This window comes from Aulonocara stuartgranti (assembly GCF_965226115.1).
Source record: "Aulonocara stuartgranti genome assembly, chromosome: 17".
NCBI classification, from domain to species: Eukaryota; Metazoa; Chordata; class Actinopteri; order Cichliformes; family Cichlidae; genus Aulonocara; species Aulonocara stuartgranti.
In genome coordinates this window covers 14,920,599-14,942,724 of record NC_138953.1, presented here as the reverse complement: position 1 = coordinate 14,942,724, position 22,126 = coordinate 14,920,599, and the positions used below count along the sequence as shown (strand labels likewise).

General features: G+C 42.6%; 1 protein-coding gene and 1 long non-coding RNA gene across 6 annotated transcripts in view; one reads left to right on the top strand and one right to left on the bottom strand.

Annotated features, from left to right (window-relative positions):
- Positions 1-15,592, top strand: part of LOC309691893 — an 81,375-nt gene extending 65,783 nt beyond the window's left edge. Inside the window, exon 4 of the long non-coding RNA XR_014272146.1 lies at positions 15,573-15,592. This is a non-coding gene — a long non-coding RNA (uncharacterized lncRNA). The remainder of the gene's footprint in view (positions 1-15,572) is intronic.
- On the bottom strand, positions 11,820-18,324 carry LOC309691877 (uncharacterized protein). Of its 5 annotated transcripts, XM_082509903.1 has the most exons (5): positions 18,174-18,324; positions 17,567-17,671; positions 13,719-13,886; positions 13,482-13,598; positions 11,820-13,183 (listed from the first exon to the last, which is right to left on the bottom strand). In XM_082509903.1, the coding sequence occupies exons 4-5, from the start codon at positions 13,496-13,498 to the stop codon at positions 12,793-12,795; spliced, it is 408 nt and encodes a 135-aa protein (XP_082366029.1). In that variant the 5' UTR covers positions 13,499-13,598; positions 13,719-13,886; positions 17,567-17,671; positions 18,174-18,324; the 3' UTR covers positions 11,820-12,792. The 5 variants fall into 5 exon arrangements, 2 of the variants coding, with proteins under 2 accessions (XP_082366029.1, XP_082366028.1); XR_014272133.1 differs by lacking the exons at positions 11,820-13,183; positions 13,482-13,598; positions 13,719-13,886 and adding an exon at positions 14,398-14,733 and having other exon boundaries at positions 14,805-17,671; XR_014272134.1 differs by lacking the exons at positions 11,820-13,183; positions 13,482-13,598; positions 13,719-13,886 and adding an exon at positions 14,398-16,472 and having other exon boundaries at positions 17,032-17,671.
- Between the last annotated feature and the right edge of the window lie 3,802 nt (positions 18,325-22,126).

Here is a 22,126-nt window from a genome sequence, read left to right as displayed (position 1 = left end):
CACAGCCTTGGCCAGCCGCTTGAGGAGGTACACCAGAGAGATAGAAGGCAGGAGAATAAACCGGCTAAGATGAACAGGCACATGGGTCAATACATGAGCGGGACACAGAAAGGAATTGGCAAGAATACCAGAGGCGCAAAACACCAGCTACTGGTAGACAGAACAATCAGCCGAGACTGCAAGACCAGACTGACCAACCTGTGCACTGCCTGGATTGATTACAAGAAGGCCTATGACTCAATGCCCCACAGCTGGATACTGGAATGCCTAGAATTGTACAAGATCAATGGGACCCTAAGAGCCTTCATCAGGAACTCCTTCTTTCCTTTGTGACAAAGCTTGTGATCTTTCCTTCCATCCTTCTTTCCTTTGTGACAAAGCTTGTGATCTTTCCTTCCATCCTTCATTCCTTTGTGACAAAGCTTGTGATCTTTCCTTCCTTCCATCCTTCTTTCCTTTGTGACAAAGCTTGTGATCTTTCCTTCCATCCTTCTTTCCTTTGTGACAAAATAGGAAAGATCACAAGCTTTGTCAGAAAGGAAAGAAGGATGGAAGGAAAGATCACAAGCTTTGTCACAAAGGAAAGAAGGATGGAAGGAAGGAAAGATCACAAACTTTGTCACAAACCAAAGAATGATGGAAGGAAAGATCACAAGCTTTGTCACAACGGAAACAAGGATGGAAGGAAAGATCACAAGATTGGTCACAATGGAAAGAAGGATGGAAGGAAAGATCACAAGCTTTGTCACAAAGGAAAGAAGGATTGAAGGAAAGATCACAAGATTGGTCACAATGGAAAGAAGGATGGAAGGAAAGATCACAAGCCTTGTCACAAAGGAAAGAAGGATTGAAGGAAAGATCCCAAGCTTTGTCACAAAGGAAAGAAGGATGGAAGGAAAGATCACAAGCTTTGTCACAAAGGAAAGAAGGATGGAAGGAAGGAAAGATCACAAGCTTTGTCACAAAGGAAAGAAGGATGGAAGGAAGGAAAGATCACAAGCTTTGTCACAAAGGAAAGAAGGATGGAAGGAAGGAAAGATCCCAAGCTTTGTCACAAACGAAAGAAGGATGGAAGGAAAGATGACAAGCTTTGTCACAAAGGAAAGGAGGATGGAAGGAAAGATCACAAACTTTGTGACAAAGGAAAGAAGGATGGAAGGAAAGATCAGAAGCTTTGTCACAAAGGAAAGAAGGATGGATGGAAAGATCAGAAGCTTTGTCACACGGGAAAGAAGGATGGAAGGAAAGATCAGAAGCTTTGTCACAAAGGAAAGAAGGATGGATAGAAAGATCAGAAGCTTTGTCACAAAGGAAAGAAGGATGGAAGGAAAGGTCACAGGCTTTGTCACAAAGGAAAGAAACAATGGAAGGAAGGAAAGATGACAAGCTTTGTCACAAAGGAAAGAAGGATGGTAGGAAAGATGACAAGCTTTGTCACAACGGAAAGAAGGATGGAAGGAAAGATCACAAGCTTTGTCACAAAGGAAATAAGGATGGAAGGAAAGATCACAAGCTTTGTCACAAAGGAAAGAAGGATGGAAGGAAAGATCACAAGCTTTGTCACAAAGGAAAGAAGAATGGAAGGAAAGATGACAAGCTTTGTCACAATGGAAAGAAGGATGGAAGGAAAGATGACAAGCTTTGTCACAAAGGAAAGAAGGATGGAAGGAAAGATGACAAGCTTTGTCACAAAGGAAAGACGGATGGAAGGAAAGATCACAAGCTTTGTCACAAAGGAAAGAAGGATGGAAGGAAGGAAAGATCACAAGCTTTGTCACAAAGTAAACAAACGATGGAAGAAAAGATCACAAGCTTTGTCACAAAGGAAAGAAGCATCGAAGGAAAGATCACAAGCTTTGTCAAAAACAAAAGAGGATGGAAGGAAGGAAGGAAGGAAATATCACAAGTTTTGTCACAAAGGAAAGAAGGATGGAAGGAAAGATCACAAGCTTTGTCACAAAGGAAAGAAGGATGGAAGGAAAGATCATAAGCTTTGTCACAAAGGAAAGAAGGATGGAAGGAAAGATCACAAGCTTTGTCACAAAAGAAGGAGGATGGAAGGAAGGAAAGATCACAAGCTTTGTCACAAAAGAAAGAAGGATGGAAGGAAAGATCACAAGCTTTGTCACAAAGGAAAGAGGATGGAAGGAAAGATCACAAGCTTTGTCACAAAGGAAAGAAGGATGGAAGGAAAGATCACAAGCTTTGTCCCAAAGGAAAGAAGGATGGAAGGAAAGATCACAAGCTTTGTCAAAAACGAAAGAAGGATGGAAGGAATGAAAGATCATAAGCGTTGTCAAAAAGGAAAGGAGGATGGAAGGAAGGAAAGATCATAAGCTTTGTCACAAAGGAAAGAAGGATGGAAGGAAAGATAACAAGCTTTGTCACAAAGGAAAGAAGGATGGATGGAAAGATCACAAGCTTTGTCACAAAGGAAAGAGGATGGAAGGAAGGAAAGATCACAAGCTTTTTAACAAAGGAAAGAAGGATGGAAGGAAAGATCACAAGCTTTGTCACAAAGGAAAGATGCATGGGAGGAAAGATCACAAGCTTTGTCACAAAGGAAAGAAGGATGGAAGGAAAGATCACAAGCTTTGTCACAAAGGAAAGAAGGATGGAAGGAAAGATCACAAGTTTTGTCACAAAGGGAAGAAAGAAAGAAAGAAAGATCACAAGCTTTGTCACAAAGGGAAGAAAGAAAGAAAGATTACAAGTTTTGTCACAAAGTGTCATGGTCCTGGGTCGTTGACCCAGCGTTTTGTGATTATTTTCCTCTGTTCTAGTTATTCTGTGTCCTCCCCCCTTGTGTCCGGTTCGGGTCCTAGATTTCCTGTTTTGTTCTGAAAGTCTGTGTCTGTTGTCATTGTGTTCAGCTTGTCTCCTCCGGTCCTCGTGTGTATTAGGTTCAGCTGTTCTTCCCTCCTGTGTGTCTGTGAACGTTCTCAGTCATCCAGGTCATCGTAGTCAAAGGAGCTTGCAAAGAAAAGCGTCAGGACTTCTTTAAGTTGTTTGAAGACGTTTCACCTCTCATCCGAGAAGCTTCTTCAGTTCTAAGGTCAAATGGTGGAGAGTCCCAGATATAAACCTAGTGGGAGTAACCCCCCAATGAGGGACAAAAGGACCCCCTGATGATCCTCTAATCGCCACACCTTGGCTCAGGCGATTAGAGGATCGCGCCGTCGGCGCGTCACCCCACAGCCGGAGATTAGGACTTCTGAGTTGCCAGCTGTGGTGAGTGCAAAAGACACTCTGTCTGTTTCGCCAGATCTTGTTACTGTTTATACCGGGGCAGTGTTTGTTGAGTTAGCTTCCCAGCCAGAAGCTCAGTTAGCTGCCCAGCCTTCACCTCCATCACATTCAGCCTCACTACCCATAGCCCAGTTACAGTCACAGCCAGACTTATTAGACACTATGTTACAGTCCATAGCCCAGTCAATAGCTCAGTTGTTAGAAGACTCATCAGCCTTATTATCAGCTCAGCCACCTATTCAGCCATCATCTTCACCAACTCCTCCTGTACAACAAGTTAAGTCCATCCAACCCGAAAAGAACTATTTTTCATCTGTTTATTTCAAGCAGAGAGACAAACCACACAATATTGAAAACATTCCTCAAGAGCTGGCCAGTTCTGAGACTGAGACACACTCCAGGGCCTCCCCAGAGGCTGGGTTTCAGCCCCCAGCCCACTCTGGACCCCTGGAGGTTAAGAAGCCAGCTGAGGACTGCACCCGGCTATCGCTGCCTGAGCTAAGTCAATGCTCTGTGCAGCTGCAGTCTGCTTTGTGTTTGCCAGAGGCCCGTGCGCCTGCTGGTTCTGACCTGTTCCTGCCAGAGGCCCGTGTGCCTGCTGGTTCTGACCTGTTCCTGCCAGAGGCCCGTGCGCCTGCTGGTTCTGACCTGTTCCTGCCAGAGGCCCGTGCGCTTGCTGGTTTTGTCCTGTGTGTTCCAGGGGCCCCGGTGCCCACTGGTCCAGAGACTGTTTTCGCTGGAGGACTCGAGGAGCCCGTCCAGCCTCCTGCTTCGCCAGCTGGAGGGCCCGAGGAGCCCGGCCAGCTTCCTGCCTCGTCAGCTGGAGGGCCCGAGGAGCCCGTCCAGCTTCCTGCCTCGTCAGCTGGAGGTTCAGGGGAACCTAGCCAGCTTCCTGCCTCGTCAGCTGGAGGGCCCGAGGAGCCCGTCCAGCTTCCTGCCTCGTCAGCTGGTTCAGGGGAACCTAGCCAGCTTCCTGCCTCGTCAGCTGGAGGGCCCGAGGAGCCAGTCCAGCTTCCTGCCACGTCAGCTGGAGGTTCAGGGGAACCTAGCCAGCTTCCTGCCTCGTCAGCTGGAGGGCCCGAGGAGCCTGTCCAGCTTCCTGCCTCGTCAGCTGGAGGTTCAGGGGAACCTAGCCAGCTTCCTGCCTCGTCAGCTGGAGGGCCCGAGGAGCCAGTCCAGCTTCCTGCCTCGTCAGCTGGAGGTTCAGGGGAACCTAGCCAGCTTCCTGCCTCGCCAGCTGGAGGGCCCGAGGAGCCCGTCCAGCTTCCTGCCTCGTCAGCTGGAGGTTCAGGGGAACCTAGCCAGCTTCCTGCTTCGTCAGCTGGAGGGCCCGAGGAGCCCGTCCAGCCGCCTGCTGCAGCTTCATCATCTTCGCCTGGCCCGGCTCCAGCATCATCAGCTTCGCCTAGCCCGGCTCCAGCATCATCAGCCTCACCTGGTCCGGCTCTGCTTCTGCCTCGCCTGGTCCAGCCTCTGCTTCTGCCTCGTCTGGTACTGCGGGGGCCACACCACCATCGCGTCCCGGAGTGCCGCCTCGACATCAGCGGTCGTCTGCTGGGCCGCTAGTTGGGCGTCATCGTCGACATGGACGACCTCCCAGACGCCGCCGTTGCCGTCCACACGGTCAGTCGCCTGAACGGTTTCCCCGTCGCCGCCGCTGCCGTGTGCACGGTCAGCCCCCTGAACTGTTTCCACTTCGCCACCACTGCCTTCCGCGCAGTCGGCTTTTGGATCTGTGTCGCCAACGTGGCCGGCCTCAGAAGATGAATTGTCCTGGTCTTCTGAGTTGTCAGCCTCCGGGCCGGCCTCCTGAACTGTGTTTTGTTCTTGTACTCCAGCATGTGTGTTTTTGTTTTGGACAATTCCCTCGGCTCGCTGGATCTTGTTTTGTTCGGTGTTGGGTTAGGGTTAGAAAGATCACAAGTTTTGTCACAAAGGGAAGAAAGGAAGAAAGAAAGATCACAAGCTTTGTCACAAAGGGAAGAAAGAAAGAAAGATCACATGTTTTGTCACAAAGGGAAGGAAGAAAGAAAGAAAGATCACAAGTTTTGTCACAAAGGGAAGGAAGAAAGAAAGATCACAAGTTTTGTCACAAAGGGAAGAAAACAAAACTGTCACATGAATATAGGGCTGAAGTACAAATGGCCATCTATAACAGAACATACCACATTCTTAAAACATTACTGAGAAGATATATCTGTTAAATTATTCATCAATGAGTAAAACCGAAACTCTGCTTTTATATATAGAAAATTTTGCTTGACCCACCACAAAATTTAGCAGATTCCACTTTGAAGCCTCCTTTTTTTGTATAGCCAGCACCAAACAGAAATGCCAATGGAGACCAACCCCATCCACATTTTTCAAAGACATGCTCTAACATAACAAACAGTGGTTCAAAGCATTTACATTCAAGAAATGTGAAAAACAGTTTCTGTTTCCTGTTCTGTTTTCTGTTACCAGCTGTCAGCTACTTACAAAAGGATCCTGGTGTTATTTCTCAGAAACAGTTCATAACTTCCCTTCAACTCATTCATGTCACCTAAAAGCTAAACCTGTTTCTCCATCACCTGTTCATCTCTGATGATTCAGTGAGGACATCTGGTTTCATCTTCATGTTTCCCTCTCACCAGATAACGAAACCAATATCATGACCAGCAGCTTTTATGGCTGTGGCTCCAGCAAACATCCGCTGATACTAGAAATTAATATTAAATAAATTCTAACAACAGCTCATCAAGCTGAATAACTCCATCTTGTGTCTTTTTCGATTCTAGCTCGAGCACGGGACAAACTATTCCTTTTCAGTTCAATATGTAATATTTTCGCTGAATACGGGACGATTCCATTTTTTAAGGGACGGTTGGCAACTCTAATAACTAACCTTATGAATAAAATAAAGTTCACTATCAGTAACATCATAGCACCCACTCAGCTGTATAGAAACTCCGTCATGCTAGCTAGTACCCAGTATGAGTTAGTAACTGACTATAAAAAGGCAGCACAACAAAAATAAACTACACATAAACTTGGTTTATATCTGAAAAAAAAAAAATCATCAGCCCATAAACATGAAAAATTATCATCGGCCCACCGGGCAAGTGCCCGGTATGCCCAATGGCCAGTTCAGCTATGGTTGTGCCATCAGTTAACCCAGCTGGCACGGGTTGCTGACCCCTGCTGTAGTGTCTTCTGTGTTTACGTTCACCTTCCCATGTGTATGCGTTTCTCTCTCGCCCCTCTGCGTGTCTTAGGTTGGCATCTTTATGTTTCCTTTTTTATTTTGACAGACTTGTGTTCCATGTTCAATGTTTTTAGTTTTGCTTCCCCTGTGGCGTCAAGTTCATTTGTATCAGCTGTGTTCCCCATGTGTTTCTGGTCATTGGTTATTTTCACACCATGTCTCCAGGTTTCCACACTGGTTTTCATGTTTAAAGTTGTCACGTTTATTATCTAGTTTTCCCAATTTAGGTTCAGTTTAGTGTCAGATTCTTTTGCCTCACCCACAATAAACAGTTCTTCTCGTTAAGATTTCTGTTGTGTCCACATTTCATTTGTCTGCATTTGTTATACTACTCTCCACACCATCTGCCAGAGCAGACTGTGCCATGGCCTCATGACATCATTAAAATGTAAAAAGTGGCATACAATTTTAAGTCCAAACTTTTAACACAAGTTGAAATGGAGACTCATAGCTGCAGCTGAGGGTAAATAACAGTCACCTTCATTCCATTTCCAGAGTGTGCTCTGGCACAATCATATGCATTGGTTGCTAAAGAAAACAAGAAATAAGAGCCACCCCTGATCACTAGGTAACATAGATCAGATTATCATCATCATCATCATCGTTTATTTGTATAGCACTTTACGAACACACCAGGCAGACCAAAGTGCTGAACAACACAGATCAAAACAACAACCAAATTAAAAATACCATAAAATCATTACATACAATAAAATAAATAAGAAGGTGTCAGTTTCCTACAGAGTTAAAAGCCAGGGAATAAAAATAGGTTTTCAATCTGGACTTAAAGACCTGCACTGTCTAATTTGGAGGGGAAGGTTATTCCAGAGCATCGGAGCCGCAATTGAAAAGGCACGGTCTCCTCTGCATTTCAGCCGCGACTTAGGGACCGACAGCAGCAACTGCTCAGCTGAACGGAGCGAGTGAGGAGGAACATGTGGCTTCAGCAAATCAGATAAATAGACAGGAGCCAGACCATTTAAAGATTTAAAAACCAATAAAAGGACTTTAAAAAGGACTTCACTAAAATCTTCAACCTTTCCTTGTCATCAAACACCGTCCCGCCCTGCCTCAAAACCTCCACCATCATCCCCATCGCCAAGAAGACAGCTGTGGCCAGCCCAAATGACTACAGGCCTGTTGCACTTACGCCTGTAGTGATGAAGTGCTTTGAGAGACTGGTCTGTCAGCACATCAGGGCCGGTCTGCCTCCCACTCTGGACCCCCACCAATTTGCCTACAGGACAAATCGTTCCACCGAGGACGCTATCACCATAGCGCTCCACACTGCGCTGAGTCACCTGGAGCACCGAGGAAGCTATGTGAGAATGCTCTTTCTGGACTTCAGCTCAGCATTCAATCATATCATCCCGGAGATCCTGGTCCAGAAACTGTCTCACCTGGGACTCTCCACCCCCATCTGCCTCTGGATCAAGGACTTCCTGACAAATAGACCACAGTCTGTCAGACTCGGCCCCCACCGGTCCAGCACCATCACACTCAGCACCGGGTCTCCACAAGGATGTGTTTTGAGTCCCCTCCTGTTTACGCTCTACACATCCGACTGCTCCCCTACCCATCTCTCAAACACCATCATAAAGTTCGCAGATGACACCACAGTGGTTGGACTCATCTCAAGGGGGGATGAGTCGGACTACAGAGATGAGGTCAACAGACTGACTGAGTGGTGTTCAGTTAACAACCTCCAACTGAACACCACGAAAACTAAAGAACTTATCTTGGACTTCAGGAAGGGCAGAGCAGACCCGGCCCCACTTTACATTCACGGGAGCTGTGTGGAGAGGGTACACTCCATGAGGTTTCTGGGCGTGCAGATATCTGATGACCTCTCCTGGACTGCAAATACTACAGCGGTGGTTAAAAAGGCCCAGCAGCGTCTCCACTTTCTGAGAGTGCTCAGGAGGAACAACCTGGAGGAGAGGCTGCTGGTGACATTTTACAGAGCCACCATAGAGAGCATCCTAACGTACGGCATAACAACATGGTATGCAGGGTGCTCAGCTGCAGACAGGAAAGTACTGCAGAGGGTCATCAACACAGCCCAGAAGATCACTGGCTGCTCTCTGCCCAGCCTGGAGGTCACTGCAAACTCTCGGTACCTCAGCAGAGCTGGCAATATCATCAAGGACCACTCTCACCCCAGCAACCAACTGTTTGAACTATTACCGTCAGGCCGACGGTACAGGTCACATAAAACCAGGACAAACAGATTCAGGGATAGCTTCTTTCCCAGAGCTATCACCGTAGTAAATAAGCACAAAAACAATTGAACCTATTCCATACCGTCACTGTCATTATATTATGCTGCTATTCATACTGTCATCATATTAATGCTGCTATCCTGTATATATTGTACATACTATTGTTTGAGTACTTACGATCGTTTTTTTTTTTTTGTACTTTTTATATTTTACATTTATATTTATTATTGAAACTTGCACCAAGGGAGTGGCACTCCAATTTCGTTGTACTCTGTACAATGACAATAAAGGCTATTCTATTCTATTCTATTCTATTCTATTCTATTCTATTCTATTCTAAAACGAATCCTAAATTCAATGGGAAGCCAATGCAAGGAAGCCAGAACCGGAGTGATGTGATCGAATTTCCTACTACCAGTTAAAAATCGCGCCGCCGCATTTTGCACTAACTGCAGGCGTGACAAGGTGCCCGACCCGACCCCTATTAAAAGGGAATTACAATAGTCCAGACGTGAGGTGATAAAAGCATGAATAAGAGTTTCCAAATTGGGTTTGGAAAGGAAAAGCTTAACCTTCGACAGGCGTCTGAGGTGATAAAAAGCTGATTTCACCACCCCATTTACATGACCTTCAAAAGTAAGCGCAGAATCAAGTTTAACACCAAGATTAGTGATTGAACTTTTCAGATGAGAGGTCAAATCACCAAAATCAACATCTGGAGAATCAGTAGAACGATGCGGGCCATATAAAATTTGCTTCAGTTTTGCGACCATTAAAATTCAAAAAATGATTTGCCATCCATAATTTAATATCGCTAAGACAGTCAAGCAGTGATTGACCTGGGGAGGTATCCAAATGACTAAAAGGTAAGTAAAGCTGACAGTCATCGGCATACAAATGAAATGACACTCCGTGTTTACGAAAAATCGCACCAAGGGGGAGTAAATACAGCGAGAAAAATAATGGCCCAAGGCTAGATCCCTGGGGCACACCCCAAAGCAGAGGGGCCACAGAGGAAGCGGCCAGCTCCAGCTTGACACAAAAACTCCTTTTGGAAAGATATGATTTTATCCATGACAATGCCAGATCAGAAATTCCCACACAGTGATGTAAGCGGGAGATCAGCAGGTCGTGGTCCACTGTGTCAAATGCAGCTGTCATATTCAATAACACAAGCACAGCATATTTACCACGATCAGTAGCAACAAGGTTGTCATTCATAACTTTAACAAGAGCTGTCTCCGTACTGTGAAAGGGCTTAAAACCAGATTTCAGACAATTGCGAGTCGCTCAAATAATCCAACAGTTGGGTATGTACAATCCTCTCCAAGATCTTGCTTAAAAAGGGAAGTTTGGAGATAGGTCTAAAATTTGACATAGTAGAACTATCAAGGCCAGGTTTCTTAAGTAAGGGGTGTATGACTGCATGTTTAAACGCACTAGGAACTTGACCGGTTAACAGACTAGTATTGATAATTTTCAGGATATAAGGTCCAATGATGGGAAATACTTTTTGGAGAAAACGGGGAGTAACAACATCATTCGGGGAGCCACAGGGCTTAGCATGTAGCACCAACTCCTCTAAGTCACGCAGAGAAATCAGTGCAAAAGCAGGGAATAGGCTTGAGCAAGGAGCATGCATGGCCGGATCGACAATAGGTGGAATCAGAGGCCTCAGGCTAGCCTCAGAGGACGGCAAAAGGTTGTAACCCTCCAAGTTAAGTACAGAATTAATCGTATTGTATAAAACACAAGGGTTGTGAGAGTTGGCCGAAATAAGTTGGGAAAAGTAGGAGTGTTTATCGGCCTTAACTGCCCTCTGATAAGTTTTCCAACTAATCTTTAGGGCTTCCAGGGTGTTACATCCCCCAGGAGGATGTCTCTTCTCCCTATTAACCCTTTGTTTTGTCCAGGCTCCACCTCCTCTGTCCTGATTGGATGTTGCGCAGAGTCCGGCTAATTGGTAATCAGCAGAGCACTACTTAAGGCCTGTGGAGCTGTGCTTCTGTGCCCTCTGGCCATTTTGGTTGCCATACTTGTGCAGGCTTGCATGCCTTTGTATTTTGTGTGAGCATTGTTGTTTCATGTTCAGACTGCTTGTAGGGGAGAGCTGCCTTTTGTTTTGACACCCTGTTTTCTCCTGTTTATGTGTTGTTAGGTAGGTTATGGTTATAGGTTGTATATTTTGTTTCTTTGGAGTTAGGTAAGTTTCTTTTATTTCTACGTCAGGGATGTTTTGTTTGTTATGTTGGCCTTGGCTCTCCCTGACGTTACACCTCGGTCTGAACCCCATCACCAGTGTTAAATAAACCTTTTAAAATTACCATCTTGGCTCCTCCTTCTCTATCCACATTTATGTTCGTCCCTTCAACCCCCTAGACTAGCCAGGGGACGTAACACAGGGAGACATGCAATCTGTCTTTTTTCCACTGTCTTTCACATTTCCTACATTGTCTTCTAATAGCTCGGGTACGCTCTGTTAACCAAGGACTAGTCTTAGATTTACATTTTCTTAGTCTCAAAGGGGCAACAACATCAAGCACAGATTTACAAGCAAAGTCAAAATACAAAAGTAGGTCATCTGCAGTGGGCAACTCAGGGGCATAAGACATAAATTTGTCAAACAGTATAGAAAACCGTTTATCAGAATCCGAGCCAAAGGCACGATAACATCGAGCAGGTGCAGCCTGATTTGCAAAAGCGTTAGAAAGAGCAATATCAAATAAGATAGGCATATGATCAGAAAATACTTCATCTTCAACTTGGTATTGGTTCCAGTTAGGGAGGAAAAAATCCTTGGCTGTCATATTCAGGCCGGTCAGACATCCGGATGGATAAACCTATTTCCAATAATGTCTGGCGATCATAGGAAAAAGTACAACACACATGTAACACAAAGTTAACTAAAAACAATAAAACAAAACAAATAAAGGAGAGCGATAGACGGCGTGCCGAACACACAGGCGCCATCTTGAAATTAACCTCAGTTGGTCTTAAAAAAATTAGAGAGAGAGAAATGCAGAAAGAAAAGCACAAACGGAAATAAATGAACATATAACTAAAAGAAATTGTGCTTCTTTATTTTATTTCCAAAGCATGCTTTGTTATTATTACAAGGATTCATTTTTATCACCTATTCAGTATTAAATAAATCCCATGCATTTGGATACATGTAAATGTATATATTATATCTATAAAAAAATAATGTTCAATGTTCTGGACAAAATTGACATAATTGTCCATCATGTCAACAAACAAAGAAGTCTTACATACTTGTCCCAAGTCAGCTTCAACAAGACTCTATTGCCTTTTTTTTATGGACTTCCGTTTAACAGTGATTTGTTAACACAATGTAAATCTCCAAAAAGCTATTGAGTCTTGTTGAAGCATCATATGTTCTTTTGTTTATTTTTGTTTTATTTGGGACTTTAATGAAAAGTAAAGAGAAGGAGTCCAAGCAGCAGATGGATCATTCCCAGTCTGATAGAACAAGCATCACTTTTGGTGGTAGAGGCAGTGGTTGCAGTTGATGTAGCAGTTATAGCTGTAATGGCGGCGGAGGTTGTAGTTGGGGTAGTGGTTGTAATCGTAGTTGGGGTAGTGGTTGTAGTTGTAGTTGGGACGGTGGTTGTAGTTGTGGCGGTGGTTGTAGTTGTGGTGGTGGTTGTAGTTGCGGGGGTGGTAGTAGTTGCGGGGGTGGTTGTAGTTGTTGTTAGGGTGGTGGTTGAAGTTGCGGCGGTGGTTGTGGTTGTAGTTGGGATGGTGGTTGTAGTTGCGGCGGTGGTTGTTGTTGGGGCAGTGGTGGTGGTTGTAGTTGGGGCAGTGGTGGTGGTTGTAGTTGGGGCATTGGTGGTTGTTGTGGTCGCGGCAGTGGTTGTAGTTGTGGCGGTGGTTGTAGCTGGGACAGTGGTTGTGGTTGTTGTTGGGGTGGTGGTTGTAGATGCAGCGGTGGTTGTGGTTGTAGTTGCAGCGGTGGTTGTAGTTGTGGGCATGGTTGTGGTTGATGTAGCAGTTGTAGCATTTGTAGCTGTAATGGCGGCGGTGGTTGTAGTTGGGGGAGTGGTTGTGGGTGTAGTTTTACTGGTTGTAGTTGGGGGGATTGTTGTAGTGGTGGTTGTAGTTGTGGCAGTGGTTGTAGATGTTGTTGGGGTGGTGGTTGCAGTTCCGGCGGTGGTTGTGGTTGTAGTTGCTGCGGTGGTTGTAGTTGTGGCAGTGGTTGTAGTTGTAGTTGTGGCGGTGGTTGTAGTTGTAGTTGGGGTGGTGGTTGTAGTTGGGGTGGTGGTTGTAGTTGTAGTTGGGGGGATGGTTGTAGTTGGGGCGGCAGTTGTAGTTGGTGCTGCAGAACAGGCAACACCTGATACTGTACCAATGCTCTGCATGAAAGGTAGAGAACCCAGGCTTGAAGCAGCTGCACACAGGTTTGCAGATGCGCAGCCGTAACCTGGATACGTGCTGGTGCTGCTTTTGACTACAGACCAAAGAGAAGAATTTCAGGAAATGTTTTAAATTGGCTACTTTCCAGGAAGCTTAATATATTTCATGCAAAAAACAACTTAACACCTTTGTAAAACATTTATGTGTTTGTCTGACTTCCAGGCTTGAAATTTAAAATCTTATTACAGTAACTTTCACACCCAAGGATAACATTTAGTATAAATTAGGGTAAAAGTTTCCGCTCTTTTTATATGTCAGATGTATTACAAAAGAATTTGAAATCATCTTTGATAGAAAACCGATGACACAACTGATACAACATAAAGACTCACTGATTGATTGGAAGCATTGGTTCTCCACTCCCTGACACTGTAATGTGGAGGAGCACTGACCAGTGGAAGGGTCACAAAAGTTGCATACCCCACCATTATTTGACTGAGAAGCAGGATCTGAAACAGAAAAGAAGATGATTTCATTTCAGAACAGAGACCCTTAGAACATCAGATTATTGTCTTTATCTCTTTATATTATTCTTTTGTCTTCAATGAGCAACATAGTATTTAACTTACTTGGCAGAGTTGCTGAGTTGCAGTTATCTGTGTTGCAGCATTAAGCAGAAGCAAGAGCACTTTGAAAACCCAGGTCGACTGAAAATGTCTGAGAAGTTACGGCTGGACATACGGAGGAAGATGCACATGCCTTGTAGATTTGTGTTGTCGTAGTTCCAGATAAAGTAGCTACAAAGGCAAAGTTATGGGCAGAAATCTGTGCCATCAGAAACTGAATTTGAATAAGTTAAATTTGAATTTGAATTGCTCCAATTGAATCTGAATTGTAACTTGAATAAATGCTTTTGAAAACTGAATTTGAATTAGTCTAATTTGAAATTGAATTTATGGTTTGAAAATGATCATCACTAAATTGAAATTGAATTTTATATTTTGAAAATGAATTGATTTGCTTTGAAACTGCATTTTATCCTTTAAAAATTCAGCTCTCGAATAATTTCAGTTTCACTTCTCACCATTCAGTTTCAGGTCTACAATTCAATTTCAGGTCCAAAATTCAGTTTTTTGGAACTTACATCCGGTTCCGGTTCAAGCGCAGATTAATAGAACTACGTTTTACTAGCGGACCGAAAGTGTTACTGACGGGAATCTACAGCGTCTTGAGCTGAATTAAGACTTCAGAAGTCATTTGTCATGTCGAATGACCAGCGGATAAACTCTCAGGTTGGTAATAAATGTATTACATGTATAAAAACAAGCGTCGTGTTAACAAATGATAGCCGTAAGGTAACTTTTATGCTTATTGTAGCTGTTATGTCACGAGTTGCTCTGAGGATCCACTCGCAGGACTCCGGAGTTGTGTTTTAACAGAGACGGTTTATTTACAAGATCTTCACCAAGTGTATTTACAGACAGTGCGAGGACAGTGCTATATACAAGATGTGAGAGGCAGGGTTCCAGGGCTCCAGGGAAAACAAGGGAATCACACACGCGCTCACGCCAACCTCTCTCCGCTAGTGACCAGTCACCCCTTACACACTCCACACGGGGAAACACGGGGACGGGTCCGGGGAATCTAGAACAGAGAGACACACGTTAACTTTCTGAGACGGAAGTGTGGGAAACTAGGGCTCGACGTGTACTGACTAGAGTCTTCACAACAATCCAGCGTTGAACAGCTGATCTCCTCCTTCTAATATACCAGCTGGTCTGATGAGGCCCAGGTGTGCATGATCCAGGAAGGCGTGGACCGAGGGCGTGAACCCGCCATGAGTTCCGCCCCGGCAAAACAGGGGAGAGGGAGAGAGAGAGAGAGAGGAAAAAGAGAAGAGAAGGGGGGCTAGGAGTGGAGAGACGCTGATCAGCGCCTTGCCGATCCCGCAGGTCGTGACATGTTAGCTAAAAACGCTAATTTAGCGTAGTTTGCCCTGAATTCAGCTTTGACAAACAAATATGATCGACTGTTTTTAGTAGAATTCCAAAGTTGTCATCTTGTACCCTCTCAGAGTACCCCCTCTGTATGCTTGCAGAGACCCCTACAGTAGGGAAACATGCAAAACAGTGTCCAAACCTTTGTATTTTAGCTTTATTTATGTCTTACACAGCATCCCAACTCTTTAGCTAACTTAATAACTTTAGCTAAAGCGAATAGTTAGTCTAATTCATTAGTGCAGCATTACTGGATCACCTCTGTTTGAAGTGATATAATATGATATACAACTATCACTGAAACAGCAAACTTTGTAAATAAGCAAACAACACTTCTCATTCTCTAAACGTTTGGCCACAGCTGTAGATTACACTATCAGTGCTTGTTCACTCTTGACAATAATTACATTTCAAAATTTACTTTGTGCATTTACAGGTAAACAATATCTAATATTTTATCTAAATGACTGCTTTGTCTTTGAAAAGGGTGAAGAGCCTGAGGCCGGTGACAGTCCAGTTCTACTCTAAGTACAGCCTTACAGTGGCTCACAGGACAAGGCCACATTCCTGTCCTGCCAGAAGAGAAGAGAAACTTCAGAGTCTTCATGCAGTTCAACCACACCTGTCATATTCCATATGACAGGGGTCTCAAACTCCAGTTCTCAAGGGTCAAAGTGTCATGCAACTTTTCCATGCCCTCGAGGACTGGAGTTTGAGACCCCTGCCGTATAGTGTTCATGCAGTTTTCTACCCCACAGTTACAGCATGTCTGACTGCCTGTTCAGCATATGCAAAAATATATGATGACTTTAAGCATGTAATGACTAAGGCCTTCCATTATGGTGTTTGTCATCACATGTCACAGACATCTGGATGATCATTTGGAATAAACTAAAAACTAAAAACTTGTTACTTCATCTTTTATCTTTATTATTATCATTGTTCTTATTTTACATTTTTCATTGTTAGGCATTAGGTTTATTTGTAGTAGTCCTTTCCAACTTCTTTCCCTCTTCCATGTTACTGTGTCAGCTTGTCAGCATCTATTTGGGTTTGGAAGTGGAACAGAAAGTAAGGAAATCCAAAGTGCCATTAAAACCAGGAGAGGTTCTTATATTTCAGAAGAAGGGATTAATTCAAAAGAAATGACCTCAATGCCATATTTTATTTAGGAACCCTAGAGAGCACTTTGCAAAATAACACATTCTTATAATTTCACCCTCAGATGAGCCAAGCTACAACTGTCAGGGAAGGTGATGTAGGTACAGAGCATATGAGAGTGGTTAAGTTAATGTCTCTTGTCTAGATGAAGGCACAAGAGGGATCAATGGCAAGGCGTAGAGATTCAGTATCTTCAGTGGACACTCCATTTCTGGCACAAAACACCTGTAAAAGATGGTCGATTTAGGAGGTGACCCGACAACTTCAGCCTGTCAAACATAGTAATGGAGCAGTATGCTTTAAAAAAAAAATCTAATTAAGCATGCACTCAGTACCCTAAGAATTATTATGGTAGTTAAACACAGTGATAGTTGTATATCATATTATATCACTTCAAACAGAGGTGATCCAGTAATGCTGCACTAATGAATTAGACTAACTATTCACTTTAGCTAAAGTTATTAAGTTAGCTAAAGAGTTGGGATGCTGTGAAAGACATAAATAAAGCTAAAATACAAAGGTTTGGACACTGTTTTGCATGTTTCCCTACTGTAGGGGTCTCTGCAAGCATACAGAGGGGGTAATCTGAGAGGGTACAAGATGACAACTTTGGAATTCTACTAAAAACAGTCGATCATATTTGTTTGTCAAAGCTGAATTCAGGGCAAACTACGCTAAATTAGCGTTTTTAGCTAACAGCTACAATAAGCATAAAAGTTACCTTACGGCTATCATTTGTTAACACGACGCTTGTTTTTATACATGTAATACATTTATTACCAACCTGAGAGTTTATCCGCTGGTCATTCGACATGACGAATGACTTCTGAAGTCTTAATTCAGCTCAAGACGCTTTAGATTCCCGTCAGTAACACTTTCGGTCCGCTAGTAAAACGTAGTTCTATTAATCTGCGCTTGAACCGGAACCGGATGTAAGTTCCAAAAAACTGAATTTTGGAACTGAAATTGAATTGTAGAACTGAAACTGAATGGTGAGAAGTGAAACTGAAATTATTCGAGAGCTGAATTTTTAAAGGATAAAATGCAGTTTCAAAGCAAATCAATTCATTTTCAAAATATAAAATTCAATTTCAATTTAGACTAATTCAAATTCAGTTTTCAAAAGCATTTATTCAAGTTACAATTCAGATTCAATCGGAGCAATTCAAATTCAAATTTAACTTATTCAAATTCAGTTTCTGATGGCACAGATTTCTGCCCATACAAAGTGCAGCTGGTTAATGTTGATGGAACACAAATAGCTTCACATTGGATGTAATTTAGTGAAAATATGAAATATGATATGAAGAAAACATTACCTTGAATGGTAGCTGTAACACACATTGGTTCCGATGAGGAACATGTATTTGCTACTGTGGTTGAACACGTCAAATCTGTTCAGATTTGACACAGAAGGGCTCCAGCTGCAATCAGGAGAGAAATACAGAAATGATGATCACAATTTAAATATATAGCAAATAGGAGATGTTTTGAAAGTTCATATTGGGTTACAGCAGGTTACAGTCGAGTCAATACTACTCACTAACTTTGGAAAAAAAATACAATGTTAGATTTAAAAAAAGATTTAACCTCCTAAGACATGCATTTTTAATTTCTCTTTGATATTTGGGCATATTGGGGCCCGGTGAATGTAAAAACAAAGAATTACCAGATTTTTTTTTTAACCATATTTTTGTTTTTAAGAAAAATAAGAGCCACATATGAGGATATTCGTTTAAAATTTTAAAAGAACAGTAGCAGTATAATGTCCTCGTAAGTGGATATCAGGCCCATGTAGAGCAAAATTGAGTATTTTAGTCTAAATAACCCAAAATGTGATGTCCACATATGTGGACGCCAGGTCCTAGGAGGTTACAGCTTTAAATTAGACTCCCTTCTACCTGCAGGTGAAATGAGTGTAGTTACCTGTGGTGGAGAGTGCCCAGAGATGAAACAGAGAAAACAGCAGCTTCATTGTGATGAACAGGTCAGTTCTGCAGATTAGTTTGCCTGGGCTGTGATACTGAAGCTGAGGAGCAGCACTGCACTTTATATACTGAACAGGTGACATCAGGTTTGGGTGTGTTTACATTTTTACAGCATGATCATTCATACATTCAACTCTTCTTTCGTCAAATCACTATGTCAGAGCACCTTACCACACCTGTTTTCTTCAAATCAACAAGTATCCAGGCATCAAAACAAACAAAGTAAGTTGTTTTTTAATTTTTTAACCTTTTAATAAATGAGAATGACCTCGTGCCTAGCATCATTAAACTGTCATCTTTCATTTTTATTGTGAAACCATGATTGAATTTTTGTTGATACAATTTAATTTGTTTATAACAGTTGACACTTTCAAATAAAATCAGGATCAAATGCAAGGGCGATTCTAGGATCAGAGCTTTGGGGATGCTGAGCACCCAGAGAGCTGTCCAGCCAAGCAAGATAAACTACTTGTCACGATGAGACTTCTTCCCTGTCTCTGTCAGTCCCTGCATCCTTAAATGTCTCCAGTTGCCCCGAGTTCTCTCTGACTGTCTCCTTGGTGCATTTAAACCCCTGTTCCCGTCCTCGTCGTCTGTTGTCTTCGTCTCCGTTATCAGTCATCATAATTTTACCATCTCTGTGCTCGTCTGCAAATTTCTTCATTAAATCATAAGAATCTTAAATTCATCAAGTCTCTATGTGCCTGGGTCCTCGTCACAAAACACGACATCACTGTTTTGTACATTTTAACACAATTTAATCCCCACATTTGTGAAAGAAAAGCAAAACACTTTTTTTTTTAAAAAGTTTGTAACAAAACCATCAAATCTGATAAAGGTTATTTAAATGCTGCAAAAGGCTACTACTGCAAAAGAAGAATTGATTGGAATAAAAAAATACATATCCTAACCTTAATTACTGGGGGAGAATAATGCATGGTGCTCATAGTGAGTAAACAGTAAAACTGACTGCATTTTTTTGAACAGAGATTCACTTTTATTGTGTATGTACAATATAATACAGATACATAAAAAATACACTCCAAAAATAGAAGAGTCCTGATGATGTACAAATGTACAAAATATTAATTAAAAAAATTATAAAAAATTGAGGCAACTTTGCCTAGGGTACAATGTATACTATGTAAAAAAGCTACTACTACTGCAGCTATTACTATGGCTCTATGGCAGATTTTTTATTTTAGTTTAACCTCCGTCGCCTCACCTTGAGGCAAATCACTTTTGGTGGTCAAATCTCTCAAGCAGTTTAACAGTTTCTGTTTTGCCTGTCACTAGTCCCTGTCTGTTTTCTTACCTGGTTCTTCCTGACCTTGTACTTTCTCCTCACGTTCCTCTCTTTCCTCTCTCCTTCTTTGGACTGACAATCATACACAAATAGATTGTATTCAATTAGATGAAAAAAAATTACATTAATATGCAAAAAATACTATTAAGATCACTAATAAAAAAGTTCTCTCTTAGTGTACTTTCAACTAAAAGGCAAATTTTCAAATCACTTGTACATATGACAAAATAAGCAGCTTCTCTCATTCCATTTCAAACAGGACAGTGGTAACAACACTACGCTACAATAAGTTTTAGATTTCAAATAGGCTGTATAAATCTCAATGGAAGCAACAGGACGGTCAAATGTAGCTGATTTTACTACAGAGTAAGACGGATTGTAGGGTAGCAAATATCGTCGGAAAACACGTTTTCAACACTGCAGGTTACCTGGATGTAATGTTTTTCAGCTAAAAAGAAACATGGTCTGACTCCTACCTAACTATATAAAGAGCAACTGAAGGTTAAATGCAGCTAACATGTCCTGTTTTAAGCCAGGCACTTACACCTCCGCTCCGCTGCGTCTCAGCCACTATCGCTCTGGAAGAAAGGGCGCTAGAGTCAGAGCAGGGGAGAGGCGAGCTGGAACAAACCATTTTAATATATTTTAACAACAAACCTTTTGTTGTTAAAATATTACGTCTCAACCAGGTACTGTATGATTTTTGTATTTTTATTAGTGTGTCACACAAACAGCAAATATTGTCAAAAAAAGTAAGAAATCTTCAGGGGTGCTTTGATTCACCCCCGATTCATTTTTTGGGGTGTTGAAGCACCCCCAAAAATGGGCATAAAACGCCCCTGATCAAATTTTTCGAACCAAACCTGGAATGACTTTTCTACAACGAATGAAGGCCGAACCTAAATGTTTAACATTAGGTATTGTCCACTACATATACAGGGAGTGCAGAATTATTAGGCAAATGAGTATTTTGTCCACATCATCCTCTTCATGCATGTTGTCTTACTCCAAGGTGTATAGGCTCGAAAGCCTACTACCAATTAAGCATATTAGGTGATGTGCATCTCTGTAATGAGAAGGGGTGTGGTCTAATGACATCAACACCCTATATCAGGTGTGCATAATTATTAGGCAACTTCCTTTCCTTTGCCAAAATGGGTCAAAAGAAGGACTTGACAGGCTCAGAAAAGTCAAAAATAGTGAGATATCTTGCAGAGGGATGCAGCAGTCTCAAAATTGCAAAGCTTCTGAAGCGTGATCATCGAACAATCAAGCGTTTCATTCAAAATAGTCAACAGGGTCGCAAGAAGCGTGTGGAAAAACCAAGGCGCAAAATAACTGCCCATGAACTGAGAAAAGTCAAGTGTGCAGCTGCCAAGATGCCACTTGCCACCAGTTTGGCCATATTTCAGAGCTGCAACATCACTGGAGTGCCCAAAAGCACAAGGTGTGCAATACTCAGAGACATGGCCAAGGTAAGAAAGGCTGAAAGATGACCACCACTGAACAAGACGCACAAGCTAAAACGTCAAGACTGGGCCAAGAAATATCTCAAGACTGATTTTTCTAAGGTTTATGGACTGATGAAATGAGAGTGAGTCTTGATGGGCCAGATGGATGGGCCCGTGGCTGGATTGGTAAAGGGCAGAGAGCTCCAGTCCGACTCAGACGCCAGCAAGGTGGAGGTGGAGTACTGGTTTGGGCTGATATCATCAAAGATGAGCTTGTGGGGCCTTTTCGGGTTGAGGATGGAGTCAAGCTCAACTCCCAGTCCTACTGCCAGTTTCTGGAAGACACCTTCTTCAAGCAGTGGTACAGGAAGAAGTCTGCATCCTTCAAGAAAAACATGATTTTCATGCAGGACAATGCTCTATCACACGCGTCCAAGTACTCCACAGCGTGCCTGGCAAGAAAGGGTATAAAAGAAGAAAAACTAATGACATGGCCACCTTGTTCACCTGATCTGAACCCCATTGAGAACCTGTGGTCCATCATCAAATGTGAGATTTACAAGGAGGGAAAACAGTACACCTCTCTGAACAGTGTCTGGGAGGCTGTGGTTGATGCTGCACGCAATGTTGATGGTGAACAGATCAAAACACTGACAGAATCCATGGATGGCAGGCTTTTGAGTGTCCTTGCAAAGAAAGGTGGCTATATTGGTCGCTGATTTGTTTTTGTTTTGTTTTTGAATGTCAGAAATGTATATTTGTGAATGTGGAGATGTTATATTGGTTTCACTGGTAAAAATAAATAATTGAAATGGGTATATATTTGTTTTTTGTTAAGTTGCCTAATAATTGTGCACAGTAATAGTCACCTGCACACACAGATATCCCCCCTAAAATAGCTAAAACTAAAAACAAACTAACAACTACTTCCAAAAACATTCAGCTTTGATATTAATGAGTTTTTTGGGTTCATTGAGAACATGGTTGTTGTTCAATAATGAAATTATTCCTCAAAAATACAACTTGCCTAATAATTCTGCACTCCCTGTACTACTAATAAATAGATCAGGGGTAATCGACTGCATTTGTCCAAAGACCAGAATTTTATCTGGAGACACTGTGAGGGCCAGTTGC